Below are 27,883 nucleotides of genomic sequence, written 5' to 3' on the forward strand. Positions count from 1 at the left end.
ATCGTCAGGAGACACTCCACCGCCTGACAAAGAGAGTAGAAAGTTTGACGCAGCGGGCAAACGAGTGGCAGCACAGGCAGCCAATCAATGGCAGATCGCTAATTCGCAAGCCCTACTTGCTCGCTACAATAGGGCACACTGGGACGAGATGCAACACATTTTACAACGCTGGCCCAAAGAACACCAGAAACGTGCCCAGCAGGTTGTGGAAGAAGGACAAGCAATATCCAACAACCAAATAAGGTCCGCATTAGACTCGCCAGACACGGCAGCACGAACGGTCAACACTGCGGTAACCATTCGCAGGCATGCATGGTTAAGAAGCTCTGGATTCAAGCCAGAAATCCAACAAGCAGTGTTGAACATGCCTTTTAACCAAGAACAATTGTTTGGGCCGGAAGTGGACACAGCAATTGAAAAATTAAAGAAAGACACGGACACGGCCAAAGCCATGGGCGCGCTCTACTCCACACAGGGCAGAGGCACATTTAGAAAGCCACAATTTAGAGGGGGTTTTCGAATGCAAACACCAGAGCCTTCCACCTCGCAAACCAGACCCACCTATCAGGCACAATACCAGAGGGGAGGGTTTTGTGGCTCATATAGAGGAGGACAATTCCCAAGAGGAAGGGGAAAGTTCCAGACACCTAAAACAAGCCAAACCAAACAGTGACTCCAATGTCACAAAACCCCAACACTTAACACCAGTGGGGGAGAGACTTACCGCATACTATCAGAACTGGACACACATTACAACGGACGCATGGGTCCTAGCCATTATCCAACATGGTTATTGCATAGAATTCACAAATTTCCCGCCAGATGTGCCCCCAAGGGCACACAATCTGTCCAAACAACACTTAGACCTATTACAAATAGAGGTCCAAGCACTATTACAAAAACAAGCAATAGAGCTAGTACCCAACCATCAGAAAGGAACAGGTGTCTACTCACTATATTTCCTACTTCCAAAGAAGGACAAAACGTTAAGAACTATCTTAGATCTCAGAACACTGAATCTCTTCATCAAGTCAGACCACTTCCACATGGTAACACTTCAAGACATGGTTCCCTAACTAAAAAAGGAGGACTATATGTCAACATTGGATCTCAAGGATGCGTGCTTCCACATACCCATCCATCCTTCTCACAGAAAATACTTAAGGTTTGTAATACACGGCGTACACTATCAATTCAAAGTGTTACCGTTCGGGATAACAACAGCCCCAAGGGTATTCACAAAATGCCTAGCAGTAGTAGCTGCTCACATAAGGAGACAGCACATGCACGTATTCCCATACTTAGACGACTGGCTAATAAAAACCAACACTCAACAACAGGGTCTTCTTCACACGCAGTACGTTACAGAAACTCTACACAAACTAGGGTTCTCTATAAATTACCAGAAATCACATCTGCAACCATCCCAAATACAACAATACTTGGGAGCAACACTCAACACACAAAAAGCAATTGCCACTCCAAGTCCACAAAGGGTCCAAGCGTTCCAAAATATAACATCAAGCATATAGTCAAACAAACACTACCCAGTAAGGTTTGTAATGAAACTTCTAGGCATGATGTCCTCATGCATAGCCATTGTCCCAAACGCAAGATTACACATGCGGCCCTTACAACAGTGCCTAGCAAAACAATGGACACAAGCACGGGGTCAACTTCAAGATCTAGTGTTGATAGACCGCCAAACACACTCCTCGCTTCAATGGTGGAACCCTATAAATTTAAACCAAGGGCGGGCATTCCAAGACCTAGTGCCTCAAGCCGTGATCACAACAGATGCTTCCATGATGGGGTGGGGAGCACACCTCAACAAGCACAGCATACAGGGTCAATGGGACAATCAGCAAAAACAACTTCACATAAATCATTTGGAACTGCTAGCAGTGTTTCTAGCATTAAAAGCATTTCAACCACTGGTAGCCCACAAACACATTCTTGTCAAAACCGACAACATGACAACAATGTATTATCTCAACAAACAAGGGGGGACACACTCGTCACAACTGTGTCTCTTAGCACAAAAAATTTGGCATTGGGCAATTCACAATCACATTCGCCTGATAGCACAATACATCCCAGGCATTCAGAACCAGTTAGCTGACAATCTCAGTCGAGATCACCAGCAAACTCACGAATGGGAAATTCATCCCCAGATCCTACAGGAACACTTTCTATGCTGGGGAACACCAAAAATAGACCTATTTGCAACAAAAGAAAACGCAAAATGCCAAAACTTCGCGTCCAGGTACCCACACCCTCAATCCAAGGGCAATGCGTTATGGATCAATTGGTCAGGGATATTTGCTTATGCTTTTCCCCCTCTCCCACTCATTCCTTATCTGGTCAACAAACTAAGTCAAAAGAAACTCAAACTAATACTTATAGCACCAACCTGGGCTCGCCAACCGTGGTACACAACACTGTTGGACTTATCAGTAGTACCTCACATCAAATTACCAAACAGACCAGATCTGTTAACACAACACAAACAACAGATCAGACACCCGAATCCAGCATCGCTCAATCTAGCAATCTGGCTCCTGAAGTTTTAGGATTTGGACATTTAAACCTAACACAAGAATGTATGGAGGTCATTAAACAAGCTGGAAAACCTACGACAAGACATTGTTACGCAAACAAATGGAAAAGATTTGTTTACTAGTGCCACACTAATCAGATTCAACCGCTACATGCTTCCACAAAGGACATTGTAAGCTACTTATTACACTTACAAAAGTCTAATCTAGCATTCTCTTCCATTAAAATACATCTCACTGTAATATCAGCCTATCTGCAGATTACACATACAACATCGCTTTTTAGAATCCCAGTCATCAAAGCATTTATGGAGGGATTAAAAGGAATCATACCCCCAAGGACACCACCAGTACCTTCGTGGAACCTTAATATTGTATTAACACGACTCATGGGACCACCATTTGAACCCATGCACTCTTGTGAGATGCAATACTTAACTTGGAAAGTAGCCTTTCTAATAGCTATCACATCACTTAGAAGAGTAAGTGAGATACAAACATTTACTATTCAAGAACCCTTTATACAAATACATAAACATAAAGTGGTTCTCCGTACAAATCCCAAATTCCTACCAAAGGTCATATCACCATTCCACCTAAACCAAACAGTGGAACTCCCAGTCTTCTTTCCTCAAGCAGACTCAGTAGCCGAAAGAGCCTTACATACATTAGATATAAAGAGAGCACTAATGTATTACATTGACAGAACAAAACAATTTTGTAAAACAAAACAATTGTTCGTAGCCTTCCAAAAACCTCATGCAGGTAATCCTATATCCAAACAAGGCATTGCCAGATAGATAGTTAAATGTATTCAAACTTGCTATATCAAAGCAAAAAGAGATCTACCTATTACACCAAGAGCACGTTCCACTAGGAAAAAAGGCGCCACAATGGCTTTTCTGGGGAATTTACCTATGACAGAAATTTGTAAGGCAGCCACTTGGTCTACGCCTCATACATTCACTAAGCATTACTGGGTAGATGTGTTAGCAACGCAACAAGCCACAGTAGGACAGGCTGTATTAAGAACATTATTGCAGACAACTTCAACTCCTACAGGCTAAGCCACCGCATTTTGGGGAGATTACTGCTTATTAGTCTATGCACAGCATGTGTATCTGCAGCTACACATGCCACCGAACGGAAAATGTCACTTACGCAGTGTACATCTGTTCGTGGCATGAGATGCTGCAGATTCACATGCGCCCTCCCACCTCCCCGGGAGCCTGTAGCCGTTATTAGTTGAATGAAAATTGTAAATTTGTAAATAAATATTATTTTAATACACATTATGTACATACATACCTACTCCATTGCATGGGCACATCTAGTATATTCACAACTCCTACCTCATCCTCTGCGGGGAAAACAATCTAAGATGGAGTCGACGCCCATGCGCAATGGAGCCGAAAGGGAGGAGTCCCTCGGTCTCGTGACTCGAAAAGACTTCTTCGAAGAAAAACAACTTGTAACACTCCGAGCCCAACACTAGATGGCAGGATAATGCACAGCATGTGAATCTGCAGCGTCTCATGCCACAAACAGATGTACACTGGGTAAGTTACATTTTCCATATATATATATATATATATATATAGATAGAGAGAGAGAGAGAGAGAGAGAGCAAACACTGCCCAGGAGCATTGGGGCAGTTTACACTAAATAAGGTAAGAGTGATTTTATTTTAGTATGGAAGATTCAGTGTCTTGCCAGAGCCAATGCCAGGACTCAAATCTGATTCTACAGAGCCAAAATTGGCAGCTCTGGCCATTCTTAATTTATCCATGAAAGTAATACACAACAAGAATGATTGTGTATAGTGTGCACATTCACTGTTGAAGTTGATTCACTAGGTAAAAAACAAAAATACCGGAAGGTTCACTCAGAGTCTTGCTTGGCAAAATTTCCAAGGGTTTATTTTTTAAAAAGACACAATTTAGCACCTTAGCCCCAACGGTGCAAGAACAATTTGTAGAGTGAGCGTGCTGACATCAGTTATACATCGCAGAAGTCACAGGGAATGAGAAAAATCCTAGCTTCACATAAAATGTAACATATATTTAGCAGGAGAGTAGAAAGGGTGCAGTAAGTAGCTGGTGTTGCATTTTGGAGCACACTGTTGCAAATATATTACTAAAGCATTGTGTTTTAGCGCACTGTAATTTGCAGACAGCATATTTTCCATTAAATTGGCCACTAAATGTGCACATACATGAGGCTTTACTGCTAAATGTATATATAAGACAAATGATAATGTGTGGATATTGGGTGTCAGTGAATATTTGTCATGTGCACATCACCAAATAAAGGGCCTTGATTTGTATTGATCCTATTAAAATCTTTGTTTCCATTACACTTCAGAATTACAAAAATTGTGATTCATTTTTGTGTTCCTAATCGCTGACATATTCTGAAATATGTGTTTAGTTAATTTACAGGCATTTCAGTTTTGTTTTGTATTAGAAAAAATGTAATCCTACATCCTATCTGTTCACACTCCTTGTACCCCAGCAAGATTGTCAAATAGTTCACTTTAAAAACTCCTCTCAGTTCGTAGTCAGATAAGGAAAATTAAACACCAATACCATGTTTAAAGAATAAGCATCAAATAGTCAAAAGACATAGCCTGACATTTGACCTCTGTACAAGAAGCGCAGCAAATGTGACAAGATAAATACAATCTTGTCACACCAGAAATCGATTGTACACACCAGAGGGATGTGACTCACATTTATAAAAACACTGCCCTAGAAGGTAAAGCATTAACAAACTGTTTATTGAACCTCTGTGATGTTAAGTCTAGCTTTACAGTTAGTGTCTGTATTCCGTGACAGTGTTTTGGTCTTTGTTGGAGGAGCATGGGATGTGGTTCGACAAGGTCACAATACATTTACCATTACCATTATTAATCTTTGGTATTATTGCTTAGGAAATCCATACATCATGTTCTCAATCTGAGTGCCATGAAATATATTATTACTTTATTCATTTGTAATTTATTGATGCGAAGTTGTGTGTTTTTAATGTGACAGAAGGGCAAGAAAAAAGCAAATAGATTAAACTTTCAAATACAATGGTGTCTAAATAAATATAGATTATGTACCCACATTAAATTTTGTTGGTTTGTGAATGACTTAGTAGAGCTGTACATATTTGGAGAGAATCAGGTTTCAACTTTATTGTTTTTTGTTTCCCATTCAGAAATTCCTCAATTATTTCAATGGATGTTTACCTCTGGACATACTAAAGAGGGATATTGAGATAAATTTTAAGTCAATAAAAACAGCACTGGTGGCAGATGAAGGATCTAATGAGGAGCCTCTTTTATCTGGGTATTGCCTTGACTGGTAAGATGGTTCATTTACTCCTGTTGAATACCTTATTTTCCTTCATAAAAGCCTATGTGAACTTCTAAGCATACTCTATATTACTTGCTTTGCATAGAAAAAGGGTGAACACACAGCAAGACCTCTATATCAGGGCCCCATTGTGAATAGATGAGCAAAGCAGAGTCAACACAGTATGTGTTGGTGCACAGAAAACAATAGACTGGCAATGCTGCAGTAAGGTTAGTGTGGATGTTTGATACAGACCTGGCTCCTATGATGAGGTGCCCCCAAGCATCTTGTTGGTACAGCTATGCCTCATTTTGGATAAAACCCAAAATTAAACTTAGTTTGATGAGTCCAGGCTGGTGAAACTAAATTTTGATGAATTTCAAGAATAAGGAACACTTTTCCTCTAAAGACTTGAGGAAATATGACCAAAATGTCCATGAAAAAGGCACAATTATAACAGAGAAAAGATGAAACTGTCAAGATGAAAGCAAAGGGGAAAATGTAGTAGAGTATAGATAGATGTATAGGACCATAGAGCGAAAGAGGTAGTAAGGTGTAATTCAGTGCAGTAGTACTAGGTTTTAGATATGGGTGTAGGCACTTGGGTATATGAAGAGATATTGGTAGTAGTTTACAGATGGGAATTTGGGCACTAAAGTATAAGCAGAAGTATAGCAGCATTATATGTGCAAGGGTACGGGTAGAGGTAAAAGTACTAGGGTATAGGTTACAGACAAACGGTAAAGGCCAGGAAGCTGAGATACCAGAATATAAGTAGGGGTGAGAGAATCACAGTTTAGACAGAGGTAGTACAGCTACTGCCCTGCAGTACAATGTAAATGAGCGTAAATTCAAAATGTGAGCACTAACACTGTGAAGAATGTATTTTTTCTTTCTTTTTAAATATGTTACATCTGGCTTTGAGTAAAACATTTGTTTCACTCATTTTAAACAATAAACTCTCCACCTTCCAAGTCTAAGTGATCATTACATGAATGGAATGCCCACACATACACACTCTTTTTCAGAGGGGCTGCCGTTTCCAACACAGTGTTGCTCTAACTGGTGTCCGTAATGTGAAACCAAACTCTGTTGGCACAGAATAGAGAAAAGCTAGTGTGGCCCACAGTAGATATTTCTTTGCACAGACCACTGCAATTTAAGAGACTGGATGATCTGTATTGGATGCTAAATAATAGAGCTTGGACTGCATACTGTACATTGCCATTGTAAAATGCTTCACAAAACAACGAGGATTCTTGAAGAAAGATTACCACCACTGATTCATTAGGGTGAAATTCTGTAGGGAATTTAGAAATAAACATGAGGTTGGTTAGTAAAATGATTATGTCCCAAAGAATGTTTTCTTATTGGTAAGGACCTGTAACCTGCTGACCGCCCCAGCCAAGGTATGTACCAGCTGTACTGCTACTTTCCAGGAGGTATTCTTAAGGTCTCCCTGATGGATGACTCCGAAAAGCCTTTCCCTCTGTTGTGAAAAGATGGTATTGGGTTTCAGTTTAATTGGAGGCTGGCCTACCAAGGTGAATGATCCACAGGAGAGTGGTGGAGAGAGTCTTCTAGCAGAGCACAATAACCCAGAAATTGTCCACAGGTATACACTCACTTAGCGGCACTAAGTCCTGACTTAGATAGCTGTCGCAGGGAGGGCAACACCTGTTATGGCTGCAACAATACACAGTGTAGATCCTGAACTGAGCATCAGACACAAAATCTCTTCCACTCGCCTTGATGTGTCTTTGTTACGGATGATGATGCTCACCTGCTGTAATGCCTAAGGGAGCAAATTTGAGATTTTCAATAGTCAGGCAGTCAAACTCATGATGCTGAGTTGAAGTGCCAAGCCTGACCAATGCAAATGGAAAGAATGAGAGTCTGCACTTCCAGAAGATAGTGGGGTGCTGCTCAACCATACTAGCACAATTATGATAATAGAGCATGGTTCCTGTTTAATTTTGCTGACGATTCTCTGGATGAGGGAAAATTATGAAGAACGATAAGCAATTGTTCCACATCAAATTATTGAAAATGAATTCCATTTGATACTGGTTACTAGTTTTTTTCCTGGTTCAAAAAGGTATTTCTTGTAAGTCTTGGAGGCAAAGAGGTCCAGTTGTGGCTTGCCTCAGTGTGGAACACATTGTCTAGTATGGTCTTGTTAATCTTGCACTTATCACCCTCTTTCATCGACCTGCTGAGCATACTGACCAAATCACCTGGCTGGCATTTCCTCAGTGATATGTTGTGCCGATTGGCCCAGTTGTAAAGATGCTGGGATTCCTCTAACAGGACAGAGGACCTTGTCCCTCCTTGGTTATTGACATGGTACATCATTTAAGTGGTGTTGTCTGTTCTAATCAACACAGACAAGCCATGTTAGCTTGATAGAAATAATTGCAATGCTCTCTTGACGGTCCCTAGCCACAGGACTATGACGTGCAGCTGACAGCATGCTCTTGTGGATAGCTCCTGAAAGTGAGAGCCCTTACAATCCATGGATTCTTATGTGGTCATTACGAAATAAACCTTCTGTACCTGGAACTGGAGATCAATGGGATGCCACACCTCTGGACCATAATGGGTGGAAGGGATGGTTGCCTTACTTTAGATGTGAGGCAAACCTAGTTGTCAAAGGAACGTGAAACCTGCATCCTTTGCTTGCCCAATTCTTCTTGCAGTGGGCAAACTTGCAGGTGTCAAAATGAAATATACACAATGATATCATCCATAAGAACTGAAATTTAGAACATCTTCTAAAATTGCTTTATGGCCAACTAAACTGGGATGGGAACGCACTCTTCAAGTGGGAAAGCTTTTTCACTTGCTGTATCAAAGACTGGTCCCGGGAACTGGATATGAGTAGAAGCTTCAACATAGGGCTACTCCTTATTCAAGGTGAACTTCAACTTGTGAAAGAGTCAAAGAAAGGCATTGATGGAGGCCTCTGCCATATACCTTGATTGGCCCTTGATGAGCCAATCATACAGCAGAGGAAAACCTGATGTCCTTGTCACCTCAGGAAGGCTGCAACAGGTGTTTTGTCATCAAGGGTGCTGTTGACAGAGGCTGTATTGACAGAACAATGACGACATAAGTTGAGGCATCCGTGATGATGGAGCTGAGGACGAGTGAGTGTCTTTCCATGAGGCCCAAAAAGGGGCAGTTGTTGACATTCCTAGTCAAAGGTACTCCTGGGAGGCCGTCTAATATATTGTTTGCTGATTAACAAAACGATCATGTTCATTGTGGCTGGATTTTGTTGTCACCTTGTCTCTGAATTAGAGGAGTACTGGCTTTAGGAGGCCTATCACTGGAGGCCCCATTTAGTTGAAGGATGTCCTCTGAAGAAGCTGGTTCTGAGGCAGTTTTGTTTTAGAAGTGTTCAAATATGGTTGTTTCTGTGCCTTTTCAGAAGGATGTTGATGGGGGCACTCCTCACTGATTAGAGCTCAGGTGAGGGGGCATCGTTAGGGGGGCTTTGTTGAGGTAGTAAAGAGCTAGCTCTTTCTAGTTCGCAAGGCTTTGGAAGAATATTTGGTGCATATTTTGGAGTCTTTGTGATTTGTCTCCTAAGAGTTTCTTCTTCCCACTGGTGTCACATGCCATAAACATAGTCTTCTTAGAATCAGTCCTTCTGTAGAAATGGCTTTTCCACATCCAGATACCCCAAAACAACATTCTCTAGCTAGAGAGGCTACCAGACAGGTTGGACAACAGATTAAGTAGAAGAAGCATGAAATAGTAAACATAAATATCTACTTTTCTTGACATTGGAGCAGAGCCCACATGCAACCCCCTTCACTCATGATATGTAGCAAAAATCTGAGCTATGGTGGTCTCTAGGGTCAGTGAAGTTGAGAGCACTTTCATCTCATCGACTGACGTTTAGATCTAACTCCTGTAAGTAGGGTTGGGCAGAATGTTCCTTTTGCCCACAGGATTGGCAGAATTTGGCTATTCCATATTTCTCTTGTAAAGCGGAGTTCAAATTCTGCCAATTGCCGCATGGCGGGATATTTTACCCCGATGCTCCATAAATGTGAGAGAGAGAGAATTGTCGTTCCCTAGTGCCATTTTCTAATGCAGGTGGTCCCGGTCAGAGGGCTGCTTCTTGAGTGGAGTAGCAGCCACTTGAGTAGATTTCTACTTGAGTGCCAGAAAAATCAGCTTGAAATAGGAGATATTTGTCCTGCCAGAAGAGGCTGAGGGGACACGGTGGAGAGGAGATGCTCTCCAAGGCCAGTCTCATGGGTCAGTAGCTGCTGGTTGCTGCTAAGTTGTCTGCTAAGTATCTCATTCCAGGGGGTCTTAGGATCCAATACAAAAAGTCCAAAGGAGGACACATTCAAAGAGTATGGCATAGATTTTTATTTATTTTTCTGTGGTTAATCCCCTTTAAGGGATTACATTTTTTTTAGATGTTCTCAGTATATGCACATGATCACTAACCAGGGCTTTAGTATAATTTAAGTTACATTGGTGTTTTTGGCTTAATGAATAGACCAGTTTGTGTTTCAATATGGCAATAAACATCGAGCAGACACTGTCAATCTAAACAAATTTTTGTTACAAACACATCATTGCATGATCTGGAAAGCATGTAGGCCCTTATTATGAATAGGGCATAATGGATTCTCTGTGTGTTCGCCTGATTTTTCTGGGAGCAGGAACACCAAAGCTACCTTTAAGGGCCAGAAACACCTACTGTTAAATTCAGTTTTGGTCTGGACTACATCAGCAGCCAGGCACAAAAGGCCCAGTGGGACCTCTTTCTAGAGCAGTGCTCCCCCTGCCATGACACTGCTTCCCCGTGCATCTCCTGCCCTCTTGACCCTCCTGCTTTCACCTACTTCACATCAGCTCCCTCACCGCCATTTACTACCTGCCATGAGCAGATGGTAAATGTTTGTGTTACCACCATTGAAATAGGGAATACTGTGTGAAATTGTGCCTGGTAATTCATTGTTTATATAGTGATTCCCCATTCCAAGGGACCTAACTAGTACTTGGAGAGTACTTCCGTTCTGGTGATTACATGTGCAAAGCTCACACTGCACGAGTACCATACAACTTGGAATCAGGGCCTAATTCTGATACTGTATTTTACAATGAAAAGTAGTTTGTGCGGGGTTCTGATTAGTGTGAAGTATAGCTCTGCTTTCCAGAGTGAAGCTGCATCAACAGGTTGCTTGTTATGGATGTCAGGGTCCATGGTAAATGTGTAGGGATTGTTCTAGCTATTTGGCGATTCGCCTTCCTATGGGCACTGTGTTACTACAGCAGCTCGAATTGTCTTTCAAAGTTCTTTACGTGAGGCCTTTAAATATGGTTATATGGAAATAAGTTAGAAACAGCTCTTTTAGTTAGAATTTTGTAAATAGTGAGTGTACAACCTCCAAGTCCAGTGGTCAGCATCAGCCTGGCAATATTGAAATCACAATTTTTTTAATCGACTAAAAAAAATTACAGAAGTGTCATTTTGTATTTCTCAGCTAGATTATATGATATGATCAATACTTGGGCTACAAGGCCAGACTGACCGTCCCAGACATCGGGGGTGTTCCCCGGAGACTGGAAGGGTAGGGCTGTTTTTGTTACTGAGGCCAGTTTTGTAGCAGTGCAGCAGTTTTAAAAGCACTGCAGAGTTCTTTGTATATCCACCAGTGTTCAGGCAACAATAAAGGTGCCAAGATAACTGGTGACTATTGTACCTGCTGGAGGGATATTGGTGTTTTATCAGGTGGCAGTTTTGACTCATCTAAGGTAGCACAGAGGGTTAATATGCCACAGCAAAGACTGTTTACTATGCAGATAACAGAACAGTATTTTATGTGTATAGTTCAGTGGGACACTGCTTTTGTCATAGAGCTCCTTTTGTTACTCTGCAGTTCATAAATTACAATCATAATCTAGCACAGTGAGCTATGAACTGCCATCAAAGAGCTGCATGCAACCAGTATGGTACAGGTTAGAAAGGTATATTTTTCCAAGTCTTTGATTATCCTAATATTGTTAAAAAATGTTTGTATGGGTAGAAATAAACTGTTATTAGTAAAGTCAAGCCTAACCACTGTGTTATATTCTGAATCCTGAGGCTATGCTTCCCCAGACCAAGCACTTTTAAAAACTGCCTACCAGTAAGCATCACATGTGAATCCTACACGTTGTAGTCCCCTTTGTCAACATTTTCTGTACACTGATTTACACACATATGATTCATTGTCTCTGCATGTGTGATGTAAAGTGCTCCAACAGCCTACGCTGCTAAGAGAGGCACTATAAGACAAATGAAATACATGTGAGAGAGGGGCTATGGAGAGATGAGAGGCTCTGTTAGAGGGTGATGTTAAGGGAAACATTGAAAAACACCATTAAAGATTGCTGCATCCTGGTGCACTGTAAGGTAATAATTTACTATGCTTTAAAAACAAACAGAATTGGAATATATAATGGAAAATGTGCTGTGGAATGCACTGTTTTTGACATTTCCCCCAAATTTTCTGGGGAGGCAAACCCTCCAAGCCCCATTGTAGTGAAAAGGCTCACTTGCTATGAGGGCTGGTCTGACAACATTTGCCCAGGCTACTTTGGCTTCCCAGTTCAGCCCTGTTGGGCTATAGCTTCTAGAAAGATGTTAAAATGACCCTGATGGTGGTGTTTGGTTGCCTATATTGCAAGAATGATTTGTTCTATATATGTTGTTTGACATTGAAGACTTACTGGTGATGTCAGCAGCAAATGGACAAAACACATTATTGAGGAAGAAGTGAGAGTCACTATTAATAACATCAGGCCTAAAATAGCACCCGAGCTGGACAAAGTACCAGGTGATCTATATTTAAGTAACACCGATGTCTGGGCCCCATATTTTTTGGTTTTATTGAATAATATCTTTGCAGAAGGACCAATTCCAACGTCCTGGGTAGGAGCAAAAATCATTCCTATTTATAAGAAGGGTTTCTGGAATGATCCCTGGAATTATAGGCCCATCAGTCTAATTGATTTTTCACAAAAATTATTCAGTTCAGTCTTACTTGTCCGTCTACAAATGTGGATGGAAAATAATGATATGTTGACTGATCTCCAAGCAGGTTTCCCAAAGGGAGTTAGTACAATTGACCAGGTTTTTAGACTCCAGTTGAACTACTGGAAAGCAGTGGTCTTGGGGGGTGGTTGACTGTATATTGCCTTTGTTGATCTACGCACTGCATTTGATCTGGTCCCTCATCCTAAGGTATGACAGATATTAGTTCCCTCATATTTATTAGCTATTATTATTCTGTTGCATAGTAACAACTTTGCACAAGTGTAGTACAGCCCAGGAGGAGAGCAGACTGACCCCTTCCCAGTGGACTGTGGTGTTAGGCATGGATGTGTTCTGGCCTTGTTGATTATTTAAATGTATGCAATGTGGATGCATCTAGATTGGCTAACCCTAAAATCCCAGCGCTGCAGTTTGCAGATAACACCCTCCTAATACTTAAATCACCAATGGGTTTGCAAAACATCTTAACTCAGTTTGAGAGTTTTTGCGAGCAAAGGGTTTAGAAATTAGTGCTGAGAAGACCAAATATAAGGTAATAAACCCAATTCTGGGGGCAAGACCAAGTCCATAACTTGCAGGGGTCACCCTAGAAAGGGGTCGTTTGTTCAAGTATTTGGGTCTGCCTTTGACAGAGAAACTAGATTGGAACGTCCACATAGAAAAGAGAAGGCTGAAACTGGAGCAGTGTGTCAGGGCTATTTTGGGAGCTCATCGGGCCTGGTTTTTTCGCCCCCTTAATCCTCCCTTAACAAACTTATAGATCGCAGGCCTTGGAGACTGCCCTGTATGGGGCTGAAATCTGGGAAGGAAATTGGCAAATTTGTTGTTGCTGAGAATTGTTTTTTGTGAGTTAGTAGGCCTTCTTTGTAGCACCCCCCTAATACCATTAAGGCTAGATCTGGGAATTTTGCCTATTATAGAGGGAGAGAGTCAGGCCTCTACTATTTTGGCAAAGACTCTGGGCTACTCCTGAGCTAATCTCTTATAGGGAAGCTGTAACGGACATATTAAGCCTCTCAGGTGCTAAATCACTTTCTTGGTTCAGGTATGTTAGAGAATCTCTTTATACCATAGACTGTAGCACATTATGGCCGATTTCAAAGTCTTCCCCAAGTATTGGTAAGGCACTGTTGAGAAAAAGGTATTGGGAATATAAAAAAGGTCAACCAATAGCATGTATCTCGAGTGTTTTTTTTGATCAAATAGAACTTCCCTGGCAAGGAAGGTATACATGCAATGCCGAAATAGTTCACTACCAGTTGCCGCTTTTATTGGCAGATAGTCCCATAAGAAAGACCCTGTTTTTCTTGCCTGTGTTCTCTATGTGGAGCTTCTAAGGAGACAGAGGCACATATCCTTTTTTTTGCCCTTCCTATGTAAAGCGTAGAAAGACCTGGATTCTTCCTTTGTGTCGCTCACTGGGGGTAAGAAAATGTCAAACTGCTTTTCAAATATTGAACTCTGACACCAGATGTTTTCTAATTTTTGCATTAGCCAGGTTTTTAATAGCGATTTGGAGTCTTATGCAGTAACTGGGATCTAAATAATGATATAGATATTTTATTTGTACATTTTCAGTGTAGTTTAATTGACTAAAATTGAATAGTGATGATTACGACATCTTGTCTTTTTATACTATGGATTTATTATTCAGCTTTGAAGTTTAAAGGTTTTTTGTGTAAACTGTTCTATTTTAATCTGGGTTTTATGGATTATGTACTTCTTTGAATTACTCATGTTGGAATTTCCGCCTTTTAATTGTACATATTTGTTAATGATGTTTTATGTATAATATTCTTTTATGATCACAATGATCGAAATATAGAATATATATATGTGTGTATATATATATATATATTATTGATCCTTATTTGCTTGCAGAACAGTTTACATAATTTCTATAATTACTTACAAAAATGTTCTTTTCAATACTACTACATTGCACAAACATGTAGCAATCATTCTGCACTAGAAAGGTTGTGCACATACGGTGACTCCTGCGGGTCACAAGTCTGAACCCGGCAGTCAAATCCGCCTTTCATCCCTGTGAGGTAGCTACACTGAGTACGATTATATTAGATGATACTAGCACCGGTTATTTAAAGTACATAAAGTTTGTAATCATAATGTCACCAATAATGTCACTGAAACTACAAAATGGGCTACTTAAATTCATAAGAGTAAATGTCCAGTTTATTTGCGGTAGCTTTATAATATATGCAGAACTGTGACAAGGAGTACAGACCATCAAATTTATGTACATACAAATATGACTATAATTTACAGGTACAGTAATGTTTGTATTATATGTGCTGAGCAAATAATGACATTCTGTCTTGATTCTTTGTAGGATTCTTAATGTTACACACACTGTCATCTCCACAGTGTCTACGCTTCCCGAAGAGTTGACAGAAGAAATTGGCCCAGCTCTGTCTCACACCGTGGTGTTGTGATGTCTCAGGGCATCAGAGCACTGGCACTGGCCCAAAATGGCATCAGCTGCCACACATCCAATGACTGTGAACGGGAACAATGTGATCAAGTTTAACTAAAGGACTTAGAGAAACAACCTATGTTACAGGGGCTTTTTAAACATAAGTGCAACTTAGACTTTTGAGAAGAATTCCTTGAGTCTTTTCATATTATAGCGTCATGTTTGCATCTGGACCTGTCGAAGAAAAGAGTACTCAATGTTTATATAACAAATTATCTTTGGGGTGTGACTCTAAATATACAAACGACAGATACAATGCACTTCATGGAATTGATGTAATAAACGTGTGCTGCATGTGTCAACACCAGATTACATAAAGTAGTTCATTTTTATAATTTAGTAGAGGCACAATAAACTAAATTTCCACTTTTTAGAGTTTGTCATGGTATTTTTCTTAAAAGATCGGTACAATTTTTACAGTCCCAGCCCATATACCAATTTAAAAAACAAATTGTTTATTGATTTATACATAGCAAAACAACTTAGCTAACTTCGTGCTGATTCGCACCCAAATTTCCCTAACCCCTCCACCCCAAATACATACTTCCATCTTCCAATAAAGTACCTGTATTACAGAAACATAACCATACGTACATCCCAGCTGTGTTCCTTCAGCCACTTTACAGCATTCCCCCCAGATAACTGGGCCACATCTGGTGATGCTAACTGAACCATTCACTTGGGTCCCTGGCCCCCAGTTGCCCCAGATTTTTTCGAACTTCCATTGGCATCCTCGTCCCTTATATACCTCCTGTTCCACAATACTGCAGGAGTCCATGCCCACCTCCCAGGCCCTGTATTTGGGGGGAATGCCCCACCGCATTTCTGAGCAATGACCCTCTTTGCTATAAAACAGCCCAGATTTACTAGAAGTTTCATGACATATCTGTGGGCCCCCATATGCCAAGTATCACCAGTTTGGGTTGTATATCAAAATGCAACCCAGTGGCCTTCTCCAAAGAGCTCCATACCTACTCCTAAAAGGCCCGCAGACTTGGGCAGTCCCACAATGTGTGCAGCAGTTTACCTTCCATCCCGCATCCTCTAAACAGTGCACAGTCTCCACCCTGCCAATTATGTGCAGTAAGGATCTCGTGTAATATATAAGGTGTAAAATTTTGAACTAAATCAGGTGGAAACTTGCCTTTATTGCCACCTCTGTAGGGAAGCTCAATGCTGTCTGCTAGTCTTCATTCTCTATCCCCCGGGGCTCATTCCCACTATTTCCACAGTCCTTGTAGGGGTCTTGTGTGTTCCGCATTATGATGCTGTATGTCAATGAAATAAGTATGCTGTTCACTTTTCAATCTAGCAGTCTCCCCTCCAATGGGGAGTCATTCTGGGTCTGTGGCCTCACTGAACTGTACAACCTCTTTATTCACTGCCATGAAGGGCTGTGAGTAAAACCATCAACCACCTTTTATACTGCACATGCCAACATGTGGAAAGTGTGAACGCGATAAACCTAAGGGATGATAAAAGGAGGAACATCAAGGACGATCATTTGGAAGAGGAATTTCTACTTCAAATATCACTTGTACAGATATCCTTGGTACAGAAGAACATGACACTCCATTCTGTGAAATCAGGATAAATGGAATATCCATGAGTGTTATGGCAGATACTGATGCTAGGTACACCTTTGTAGGTAAAGAAATGATGCAGGTATACAGCTTGATGTCATGTTGATGGCTTATAACAGGAAGGGGACTAGGTAGTAGAATGCTTTGAGGACGGAATAGTGTTTAAAGGAAGACTTACACGATCTGAGATTCATATAGCCAAAGATTGGAGATGTTTGCTTGGGTGGCCTTAACAGTATCAATTACAGAAAACTCTAGAACTTAGTCATCCTGATCTAGTGTGTGAACAATGATTGTGCAAACTGTGTATATGACCGATGGAAGAAGTAATGTCCGGCAGCATTTGATGAACAGTTGGACTTGCTGAATAGATTCAAGCACAAGATTACTCAAAAGAAAAATAATGTGCCAGCATGATTGAGATCATCAAGGTTTCAGAGTGGGTATCTCTGTGTTGATCTGGAAGGAAGGATGCGTGTGGACTTGAGACACCTAAACCAATGAGTAGATATGCAACCTCTCCCTTCTCATAATCAAGATGTTTGGAACTTTGAACCATATCACAGTGTTCTCCACCTTAAAGCTCTTCTCTGCATATCATCATATCATCATATTGTTTTGGAGGAGATATCAAGGCCACTTACACCATTTATCACACCTGTAGGAGCATTTAGATTTTGCTGTATACCCTATGGCCTGGCGTCATCATCAGTGTTGGTCCAGAGGGTGAGGAATCTTTTGTTTGCAAATGTTAGAAAAGTAACATACTTGCAGGATGATATATTGGTGTATAGAAATGACTGGCAATGGCATGATTCACCTCAAGAATACGTTCTAAGCATATTGAAAGAAAGTGGCTTGGCCCACCAATTACGGAAGAAATGAAAGCTGGGAGATGATGGTGTGGATTGCTTAGGCACCACCTAAACAGGAATGTAATTAAGCCAAAGGAGTGTTTAGTGAGAGCTGTGGAAGATGCACCTAGTCCTTTCGACAAAGAACAACTGTGTTTGTTCCTGGGGTTTGCAGAACACTACTCAAAATCTGTAGTCTGTTTTGCAGACAAGACCAATGCAATGAGGCACTTGTTGAAGAATGAAACATTTATTGGCATAAGGTTTGTGAGGGTGAATTGCATGTGTATGGTGGTTATGTGTGTATGTATGTGCATGTGTATATAGGATATTTATAGCACAAACCTAGCCAAAAGGAAGCTGAGCACTGTACAAGGTCAAAGACAAGTATAAAGATTGGAGAAGTAGCTGGGTTGTGGATGGTGAAAGCATTGTGATGTAGTGTTCTTTAAGAAGATGAGTTTTTAGCTCTTTCCTAATTTGGAACATTGTTGGAGCAGCCTGGTGGATATGGGGTAGCTGCCTTGTTTTTTTCTTTTTTATACTTGTCAGTCTGATGGTGTTCTGGCTGCAGGTGTGCTGGGTCCACCACAGGGGTGATTCTATCTGCAATGTAAGTGAGGGTTCTGGTTGTGATGTTTCTGTAAATCATGCTGCCGGTTTTGAAGATGGTCCTGGTAGGTAAGGGGAGCAAACGGAATTCCATCAGTCTGGAGATAATGTGATAGTTCTTTGGGGCCTGGATGAGACATGCTGTGGCATGTGCAATGCCATTAAAAGTTGCCAGTGTGAAGTGTGGGAGACCATGTGGCAGGGTATTACCACCATCCTGATGCAAGGGTATAAATCAGTCAAGTTAAAGTAAGAAATAAGCAATGTGTCTTATTTAAGACCGTTTGACACGTTCTACTATACTATTGTAGTCATAGACACAAATATATATGGTCTTCGAGCCTTTCTCTTCAGATGAGTAATGGAAAGGATGTTATGGTGGCATTTGCATCAAGGGTGTTGAGGGGTGCTAAATGTGCATAATTTATAATGGAAATAGAAGCTCTGGCGTGATGGTAGACCACCTGCCATTTTAGATAGTATGTTTGGGGTACCAATTTCCTCCTACTGACCACAAGCTGCTTATAGATCATCTTACCACTAAGAGGGCATGTAAAGCAACTCCCTTTATTGCCACGTGGCTATTCAGGCTTCAGGAGTATTGCTTTAGGGTGGAGTATGTCCCCAGATCCTCAAATAGTTCAGCAGATCACAGTCACCATTGAATGATGACTAAAAGGATGATGGAAAGTTTGAATGTATTGTGGTTGGAGTATTTGATGTGATGGTAAGATGCATCTCCCCTTGGCTGCACCCTACAAAATACCTGCCACATCTGGCACCTGAAAGTGATGCTGTGTGGCCTGATAGATTATCGTGGGTGCTGGGGGGCCCGGTCAGGCCAGACGGCGGGGTGTCGACACTGTGGCCTGCACTGCTAGGGCATGGACTGCGCTGCTGCATCGCGCAGATGTGCATGAACCTTTTGCACCTTTGATGCCGGTACTGGTTGTAGCCGACAGGCAGTTGTCAGATGATGTCCGAGTATGTGAGTTTCTTCGTCGATCTGATCTAGCCACCTTGGGCTCTTGGTTCTCTGATGGGCTGTTTATCTCCTCGAAGACAGCGCTTGGAGGTGTACGTGACACTGTGTTGCACCGATTATTTTTCCCTAGAATTCGGGCCATTTTCAGAGCGCACTACCTCTGTTTCCCTGCCATGCCCCCGGTGAGCCGAGCTCTGGAACTTAAATATCAAACGCAATCCCCACGCAGGCTTATCAGCAAACTTTGTGACTGCATGCAGAGAGCGGTGTCTGAGACTGAGATTAAAGCCAAAGCACACTAGGAGATGGACATGGGTGAAGCCGTCCATGATGACGTGTCGATGGTACTGTGCACATATGAAAGAGCTGTCCCCCTAACTACAGACTGCGCCTAATTCTTTTCAACTTTTTACACCGTTTGTATTATATGACCTGTCGATTGAAGAGTATGGGTGTCCGAACTGATGTGCACTGGGAGAGGTGTGTGGCCCCCGATGCAGGCTTTTTGCATCTTGCGTGGAGTTGCACAGTGTTGCGTGAGTATTGGACCAGGGTGCTGCGGATGATTGAGCAGATGATTGAGCTTGGACTTATGGGATATGTTGAGGAGATTCCCGTTGCGCACAGGAGATTGGTGGGGCTGCTGCTGCTGGCTAAGCGTAGGGTCGCGATGTAGGAGGCTGGCCTGGCTTATAGTGGGTACCCTGTGGTACTTACACCCTGTGCCAGGTCCAGTTATCCCTTATTAGTAGAATAGAGGTGTTTCTAGCAGCTTAGGCTGATAGAAGGTAGCTATGGCATTGTAGCTTAGGCTGAACTAGGAGACATGCAAAGCTCCTACTATACTACTTATATCATATGCACAATATCATAAGAGTTACTAAAAATAAAAGCACTTTATTTTTATGACAATATGCCACAAGTATCTCAGTGAGTACCCTCAGTAAGAAGGTAAGTAATATACACAAGTTATATGTACACAAACCCAAAACAGGTAAGTAAGAGTAAGAAACGTAATGCAAACAGTGTAGAATTACAATAGGATGCAATAGGTGAACATAGGTCTAGGGGCAACACAAACCATATACTCCAAAAGTGGAATGCGAATCACAAATTGACCCCAGACCTATGGGAGCTTGTAGAGGGTCGCTGGGACTGTAAGAAAACAGTCAGGGTGTCCAAGATACCTCACTTCAAGACCCTGAAAAGTAGGAGTAAAGTGCACCTACTACCCCAAAAGGACACAATAGTCATGATAGGAGGATTCTGCAAGAACCACAAACACCAGCAAAGCACTGAAGACAGATTCCTGGACCTGAGGATCTGCAAGGCAAGGGGACCAAGTCCATGAGTCACGATAGTGTCCAGGGGCGGCAGGAGCCCAGAAAACCCCGGATGAACGTGCAAGGAAGCTGCCTCTGGATGGAAGAAGCTTAGGATTCTGCAACAACGAAGAGAGCTAGGAACTTCTCCTTTGGATGGAAGATGTCCCACGGCGTGCTGAAGTTTGCAGAAGTGTTCCCACGCAGAAATACCGCAAACAAACCTTGCTAGCTGCAAGGGTTGCAGTAGAGGTTTTTGGGTGCTGCTTGGGACCAGGAAGGACCAGGATGTCGCCCCTTGGAGGAGGAGACAGAGGCAACTCAGAGAGCCCCCACAGAAGCAGGCAGCACCTGCAGAAGTACCCAAACAGGCACTTAGAAGATTTGTGAACCGGAGCTGTCTCAGAGTCACAAAGGAGGGTCCCACGACGCCGGAGGCCAACTCAGAGGGTTGAGCACTGCAGGACGGAGTGCCGGGGACCCAGGCTAGGCTGTGCACAAAGGAAATCCTGGAAGAGTGCACAGGTGCCGGAGCAGCTGCAAATCACGCAGTACACAGGTTTGCAGTCTAGCGTGGGGAGGCAACGACTTACCTCCACCAATTTTGGAATGAAGGATCACTGGACTGTGGGATTCACTTGGATAGAGTTCCTGTGTTCCAAGGACCACACTCGTCAGGATGAGAGGGGACCCAGAGGACCGGTGATGCAGTCTTTTGGTGCCTGCGTTAGCAGGGGGAAGATTCCATCGACCCACAGGAGATTTCTTCTTGGCTTCCAGTGCAGGTTGAAGGCAGGTGACCCCCATAGCATGCACCACCAGGAAACAGTCGAGAAAGCCGGCAGGATGAGGCGCTACAATGTTGCTGGTAGTCATCTTGCTACTTTGTTGCAGTTTTGCAGGCATCCTGGAGCAGTCAGCGCTCGATCCTTGGCAGAAGTCGAAGAGGGAAGTGCAGAGGAACTCTGGTGAGCTCTTGCATTCGTTATCTGAAGAATTCCCCAGAGGAGAGACCCTAAATAGCCAGAAAAGGAGGTTTGGCTACCAAGAAAGGAGGATTGACTACCAAGAAAGGTAAGAGCCTATCGGGGGGGTTTCTGATATCATCTGCTGGCACTGGCCACTCAGAGCAGTCCAGTGTGCCCCCAACACCTCTGTGTCCAAGATGGCAGAGGTCTGGGACACACTGGTGGAGCTCTGGGCACCTCCAATGGGAGGTACTGGTCAGGGGAGTGGTCACTCCCCTTTCGTTTGTCCAGTTTCACCCCAGAGCAGGGCTGGGGGATCCCTGAACCGGTGTAGACTGGTTTATGCAGAGATGGGCACCATCTGTACCCATCAAAGCATTCCCAGAGGCTGGGGGAGGCTACTCCTCCCAGCCCTTTACACCTATTTCTTAAAGGGAAAGGGTGTAACACCCTTTCTCGGAGGAAATCCTTTGTTCTGCCTTCCTGGGCCAGGGCTGCCTGGACCACAGGAAGGCAGAAACCTGTCTGAGGGGTTGGCAGCAGCTGTAGTGGAAACAGAAAGGTAGTTTGGCAGCACGCGGGTTCTGTGCTAGAGACCCGGGGGATCATGGAATTGTCACCCCAATACCAGAATGGTATTGGGGTGACAATTCCATGATCCTAGACATGTTACATGGCCATGTTCGGAGTTACCATTGTGACGCTATACATAGGTAGCGACCTATGTATAGTACACACGTGTAATGGTGTCCCCGCACTCACAAAGTCTGGGGAATTTGCCCTGAACAATGTGGGGGCACCTTGGCTAGTGCCAGGGTGCCCACACACTAAGTAACTTGGCACCCAACCTTCACCAGGTGAAGGTTAGACATATAGGTGACTTATAAGTTACTTATGTGCAGTGAAAAATGGCTGTGAAATAACGTGGACATTATTTCACTCAGGCTGTAGTGGCAGGCCTGTGTAAGAATTGTCTGAGCTCCCTATGGGTGGTAAAAGAAATGCTGCAGCCCATAGGGATCTCCTGGAACCCCAATACCCTGGGTACCTAAGTACCATATACAAGGGAATTATATGGGTGTACTAGTGTGCCAATGAAAATTGGTAAATTTAGTCTCTAGCCTGGTTAGCAGAGCCTCAGTGATACAGTTAGGCACCACACAGGGAACACATACAGGGCACATACTATGAGCATTGGGGTCCTGCCTAGCAGGATCCCAGTGACACAGGGGCTAAAACATACATACATACAATGAAAATGGGGGTAACATGCCAGGCAAGATGGTACTTTTCTACACGCGATGTGCTGGGGGCGCCACTGGGATCCTCGTTGTGAATGGTTGCAGGATGTTTTGTATTGTCAAGAACAACTAATGGTATACTGGGAGATTATGCCTGAGGGCTCCCGACCGAGAGACATATGGGTCCCCCTGCACTCCTTCTTGGAGACCCGCGCAACAAGAGGCATACAGTCGCCCAGCGCTTCACATTGATCATGCCGTGGTTACGTTCTTCTTCCATGCTATCCATAAATACCTGCATTTATATTGGTGATCTGATAGCAGCAACGTTCCCTTTACCCCCTTTTTCCTGCGTATCCACACAATCTTTTTCTTTTTCTATTCACTTTCATTCTGATCTCTGCCCTCCCTCTGTTGTTTTTACTTCCTTTCCCTTCATTGTACACATCTGGCGGTCCCAAGATATGGTAATTTGTGCACTGTGTTTAGTGGTGATATGATACCTTTCTATTGATTCATACATAAGATGAGTATTCGCCTTTCATGTTTTTTGCGCCATAAATTGTCTATTGATGCACATATTGATCTTCAGATGTTTTATATTGGTTATGTTATTGCAAATTTTAAAATAAAAATTTCTTTAAAAAAAATGCATCTCCCTTGAAGAATGGGTAAAAGTCACTGAAAATGAAAAGGTATTGTGGAACATGGGAAAGCATGTAGATTCTCACTGGCTGGGGAAAGATCAATTGACGGGTGAGGATAAGCTATTTTAGAATGTGGCAATGGAACAGACAGATCTGGTTGTAGTGGATATGTTTCATGCTGGTTAGGGTCCGGTTGTGAAACACATAGGGATAAAAGTTGTAGTTTTGTTACTGTGGAAATAGTTACAGATACCTGAGTCCACTTAGTGTCTGAAGAGAAGAAGACTTCTTGAACAAGTTAGGTGGAGGCCACATAACAACATCCATATACTGTGCTCAAAGCATTGGCTTAGTGAAAAGGTAGAAGGGTGTGTCGAAGGAAGATATACAGTGGCTTTGTGTGAAAGGGCAAATGGGAAGAAAGGCTTGAGTAAATTAGTGTGGGCATATTACGCCACACCCAATCTTGCAACAGGCATTATTCCTTGCAGATTGATAAGGGGCAGAGAGTTTTGTTTTGAACGTAAATAGATATGGACATTTACAGGTTGAGGGAGGGTAATCAGCCAGACACTGCTGTAGAAGGTGATACGAATGTATATAGGACTGGTGCCTGGGTCAGAGTTAAATTGGGTCACAAGGTGGGAAAAGAATATCTATGCACACAAAACTTCAGTGTGTGTTAAAAGTGGGATGAGAAGTTTTGGAGTTGCCAGATGGTACTGTTTTGAATTTGATTAAGGCTGTCCATGTGTCATAGTGCATCCTTCAGGAAGTTGATGAGAGTCTCACAAAGGATAAGGCAAGAGATATGAAAAGCAGAAACAAATCTGAGTTCTCTGGGTTGATAACTCCAGTCAAGGTAATCAGAAAAACACTTATTTGATTTGATGATTAGGTGTCATTATAATTTTTTTTAGATGGAATGTGTTTATTTTTTGCTAAAAAATAGTAACTCTATAGGAAATGTCATTATTGTATCCACTCATCCAGTTGGATGATTATGTGTCATGTTTTTCAAGAGTAACGTGTTTATTTTGTGTTAACATTTAGTAACTCTTTAGGAAATGATATTATTGTACATATACATTTTATTGTTTTTTTGTTTTGTTTGTTTTCATTGTATGAATTCAGTTTGAGCCTGCATGTGGATAGATGTGTGTGTGATGGCCTGAGGGTACTTACCAGATGACTACAATCAACCTTTACATAGCATTCTAGTTGTAAGATGCCCTGATATAGAGATGCAGGTATACTCGATGTAGCGCATGGCTTTAAAGTTGCAAAACCTGTTTAGTGCTTAAGCAAGTGCAGGGAAGCCATCAACACACATTTACACATGTGGAATATGAAAACATGAAGGTATGTGAAAGAATTGGGCAGTGATTGGTCCGTAAACTGTTCACGTGTGGGTTGTTGGTGTTCACTTCCACTGCAATTTAACACGTTGCCTACAGTGGCATGAGGGTCAGGTTGTGTACTAGTAGAAGGTGAGTTAGTAGAGTTGGCTTGTCCTTCAGGTGGTTGTTGACCAACATTTGTTTTAGGTGCATAAATTGGCTCTGAAGTTTAAGATGGGCCCCTGTGAGCAAGAGCCTGCCTGAGTTGTATGTCTTCAACTTGCTGCCTTTCATCCACCTCCCTCAATACCATGAGATGCTCTTAACGCAACTCAGTGAGGTTGTGCAGCCTTCTGTCTGTGTTCTCCAAGATTAAGGGTAGTCTCTCCATCAACCGTAGGAGACCATGTTGGTAGGTGTCAATGTTCCCCCAGGTGGGTGGAGATGGTATGCATGGTCCTCCATCATTTCAAGGCTTTTCTGTTACATAAAAGCCTGTTTACTGAAATACTCATACACTCACAGGGCAGTTCTTGCCCATGTTAAGCTTCCACCAACCCCATGCCAGGCCATCTTAGAGGTCCATATTGTGTATTTTACGTTGAGAGTCCACTCCTAAGAGGTTGAGGCACAGAGTTTGTTCACTTAGAGAGGCCCATTCCTCACCTGGATTTTCCATTCTGGGAGACAACAGAGGGAGGCAGGAGTTCTACCTGGGTGGGAAGGTGGAAAAGGAGAGCCACCGGTGATACCTGCATGGTTAACTATATGAGATTCACATGTGTCTTGTGACTGTGTACTGCTGGCCACCAGTAAATTGGCCTGGGAGTCGTCATTCTCTGAGAGGCCATTCATCCTTCATAGTGATGGAGGCCATAAGCCACAGTCTACAGCAAATTTTCTCCTTTGCATTCCTCTGCTACATGACGGATGGGTATCACTGCCAGGATCATCGTCCCAAAGTGCTGTAATGGAAGAGAAATGACAGTCGGAACTTTGACATTGTGAAGGCAGTGAAGCATGCATTCTAAAACTGCAAGATATGGTATTAAGCTTGAAAATTCGCAAAACACTTCTACAGACAGGATATACCATTGACATATATGGCTAGATGCTGCTTAGAATAGGCACATGGACATAAGATAGAATTGTGTCATACCCAGAAGTGCAGAGTATGCTTGCTGTCTGGTCAGGCCATGTGACATCAGCTATTGACCAAAGCTGCTTGCAGGTAGCTGTGGATGTATGCCCATTGATAGAGCAGCAGAAATGAATAATGAGATATCTGAGCTATGCCATTGTGACTGTGGTCAGATGAGCTAGGTGTCACAACTTGTGTCAATGCTAGTAAATATCAGAGAGCTATTGCATATGCCTTACACTTAGACAACGTAATAAGTGGACAGACATGTATTTAAGACGCCAAATGCAGTCAATGAGATGCCTATGGTTGAACATTGTAGTAGATGGGCTAGGGTGAGCCTTAATTGAGCAACAGATGACAGAGGGCAATATGCTGCCATCAGGATATCCCTTGATGTGAGCCAATATATGGGCCATAATGCTGTGACCAGGGAGCGTTGAGTCACTAAAGTTGCGAAAACTCACACACGTACAGTGTTGAAATATCACAACACAAATAATATGCAGATGTTTGAAAATGTCATTTTTATGGTGTAGTGAAACATTCACATATTAGTGCCTGAGCAACAGCTAATGAGACGAAGACGGCAGTTTGAAGAAAAAAATCATGTGTTACGAGATAGTAGTCGTATTGAGACAAGATATATCGCTCAATGTTTTCCTGAACTTGGGACTTGGGTGGATCGAGCGGTTGACAGGAGACATTGACCCTTGAATTTTGCAACTTGATTGGTAAGTATAAGTGTATGCAATGCAATAAGAACAGAGCAACAAGTATGTTACTTCATCCTTTGTATATGTGTCAATGATTTAGTTTCACCGTCCTAAATCAGTCAATCAAACTTTATAAAGCACGGCAAATCACCTGTGAAGGTTTCGAAGAGCTGGAGCTGTATGATGCTGCATGGAGGAAGGATCATTCGAACATCCAGGTCTTTAATTCTCTTCTGAATTGGTGTAGTGATGGTGCGGTCCTGAGGTGCAGGAGGAGGTTGTTCCAGGCCTTGGCTGCCAAATGCAAGGAGTGTCCCCCGCTGTTGGCTTGATGGATCCGTGGGGTGTCTGCAAGGAAGAGGGAAGTGAGAAGCCATTACAGTTTGCTGACTTACCAGCCTCTGTTATTCCTCCGTTATAAGAATCTGTCCACGCTGAAATGCAAGCAATGCACAGCAGTGGAGGTACTGACAGGTGGCAGAGGTGATGCAACACATGGCCTGTATAAGTGACTAGTACATTATGGGCATAGATACACGTGGCCAAATCACTGTCCCTTTCTCTATGTGGTGAAAAGGTTGTCTTGGAGTACGCAGACTTGATACATTTAGGGCATTGTGGAACTAGGATGAAGTAAGTTGCACATATCTCAGGTATATGGTTGTGATAGCCACAGCAATGGTACATAACTGGTTGGGTGACAGAGATGTGTTGTAATACTGGTCTTGGTTGGGGCCCTGCCACAGAAGAGGTGCTAGTGCTGCAGCTGTCATCTTCAATGCAGCAAACGCGGGGACTTTAGAAAGAAAGGTGAGGGGTGTCAACATTAGTTTTTTCAGTCTCAGCTCTACTTGTGTGAGGAAGGGCAGGCTTTATTGCATGGCATGTATGGGTTGTGTACCGATTTGTGAATGGTTAGATGTCTGTTGTTATTGGGCAGGATGATGTGGTTTAGTAGTTAGGAGCATAGGTAAAGCTATGTTAATCTTACATGGCCTGATGTTAGGATTGGCAG

General features: G+C 42.6%; 1 protein-coding gene across 2 annotated transcripts in view; it reads left to right on the plus strand.

Annotated features, from left to right (window-relative positions):
- The window catches only part of LOC138250007 (uncharacterized), a 117,990-nt gene extending 102,161 nt beyond the window's left edge, over positions 1-15,829 (plus strand). The window contains exons 7-8 of one of the 2 annotated variants that reach the window (XM_069204309.1): positions 5,763-5,908; positions 15,316-15,540. In XM_069204309.1, coding sequence (XP_069060410.1) covers positions 5,763-5,908; positions 15,316-15,418 — 249 coding nt within the window. In that variant the 3' untranslated portion in view covers positions 15,419-15,540. Of the gene's footprint in view, positions 1-5,762; positions 5,909-15,315 lie in introns of both variants that reach the window. The other variant, XM_069204308.1, reaches the window with a different exon arrangement.
- The last annotated feature ends 12,054 nt before the right edge of the window (positions 15,830-27,883 follow it).

Source organism: Pleurodeles waltl, chromosome 8, assembly GCF_031143425.1.
Source record: "Pleurodeles waltl isolate 20211129_DDA chromosome 8, aPleWal1.hap1.20221129, whole genome shotgun sequence".
Taxonomy (NCBI): Eukaryota; Metazoa; Chordata; class Amphibia; order Caudata; family Salamandridae; genus Pleurodeles; species Pleurodeles waltl.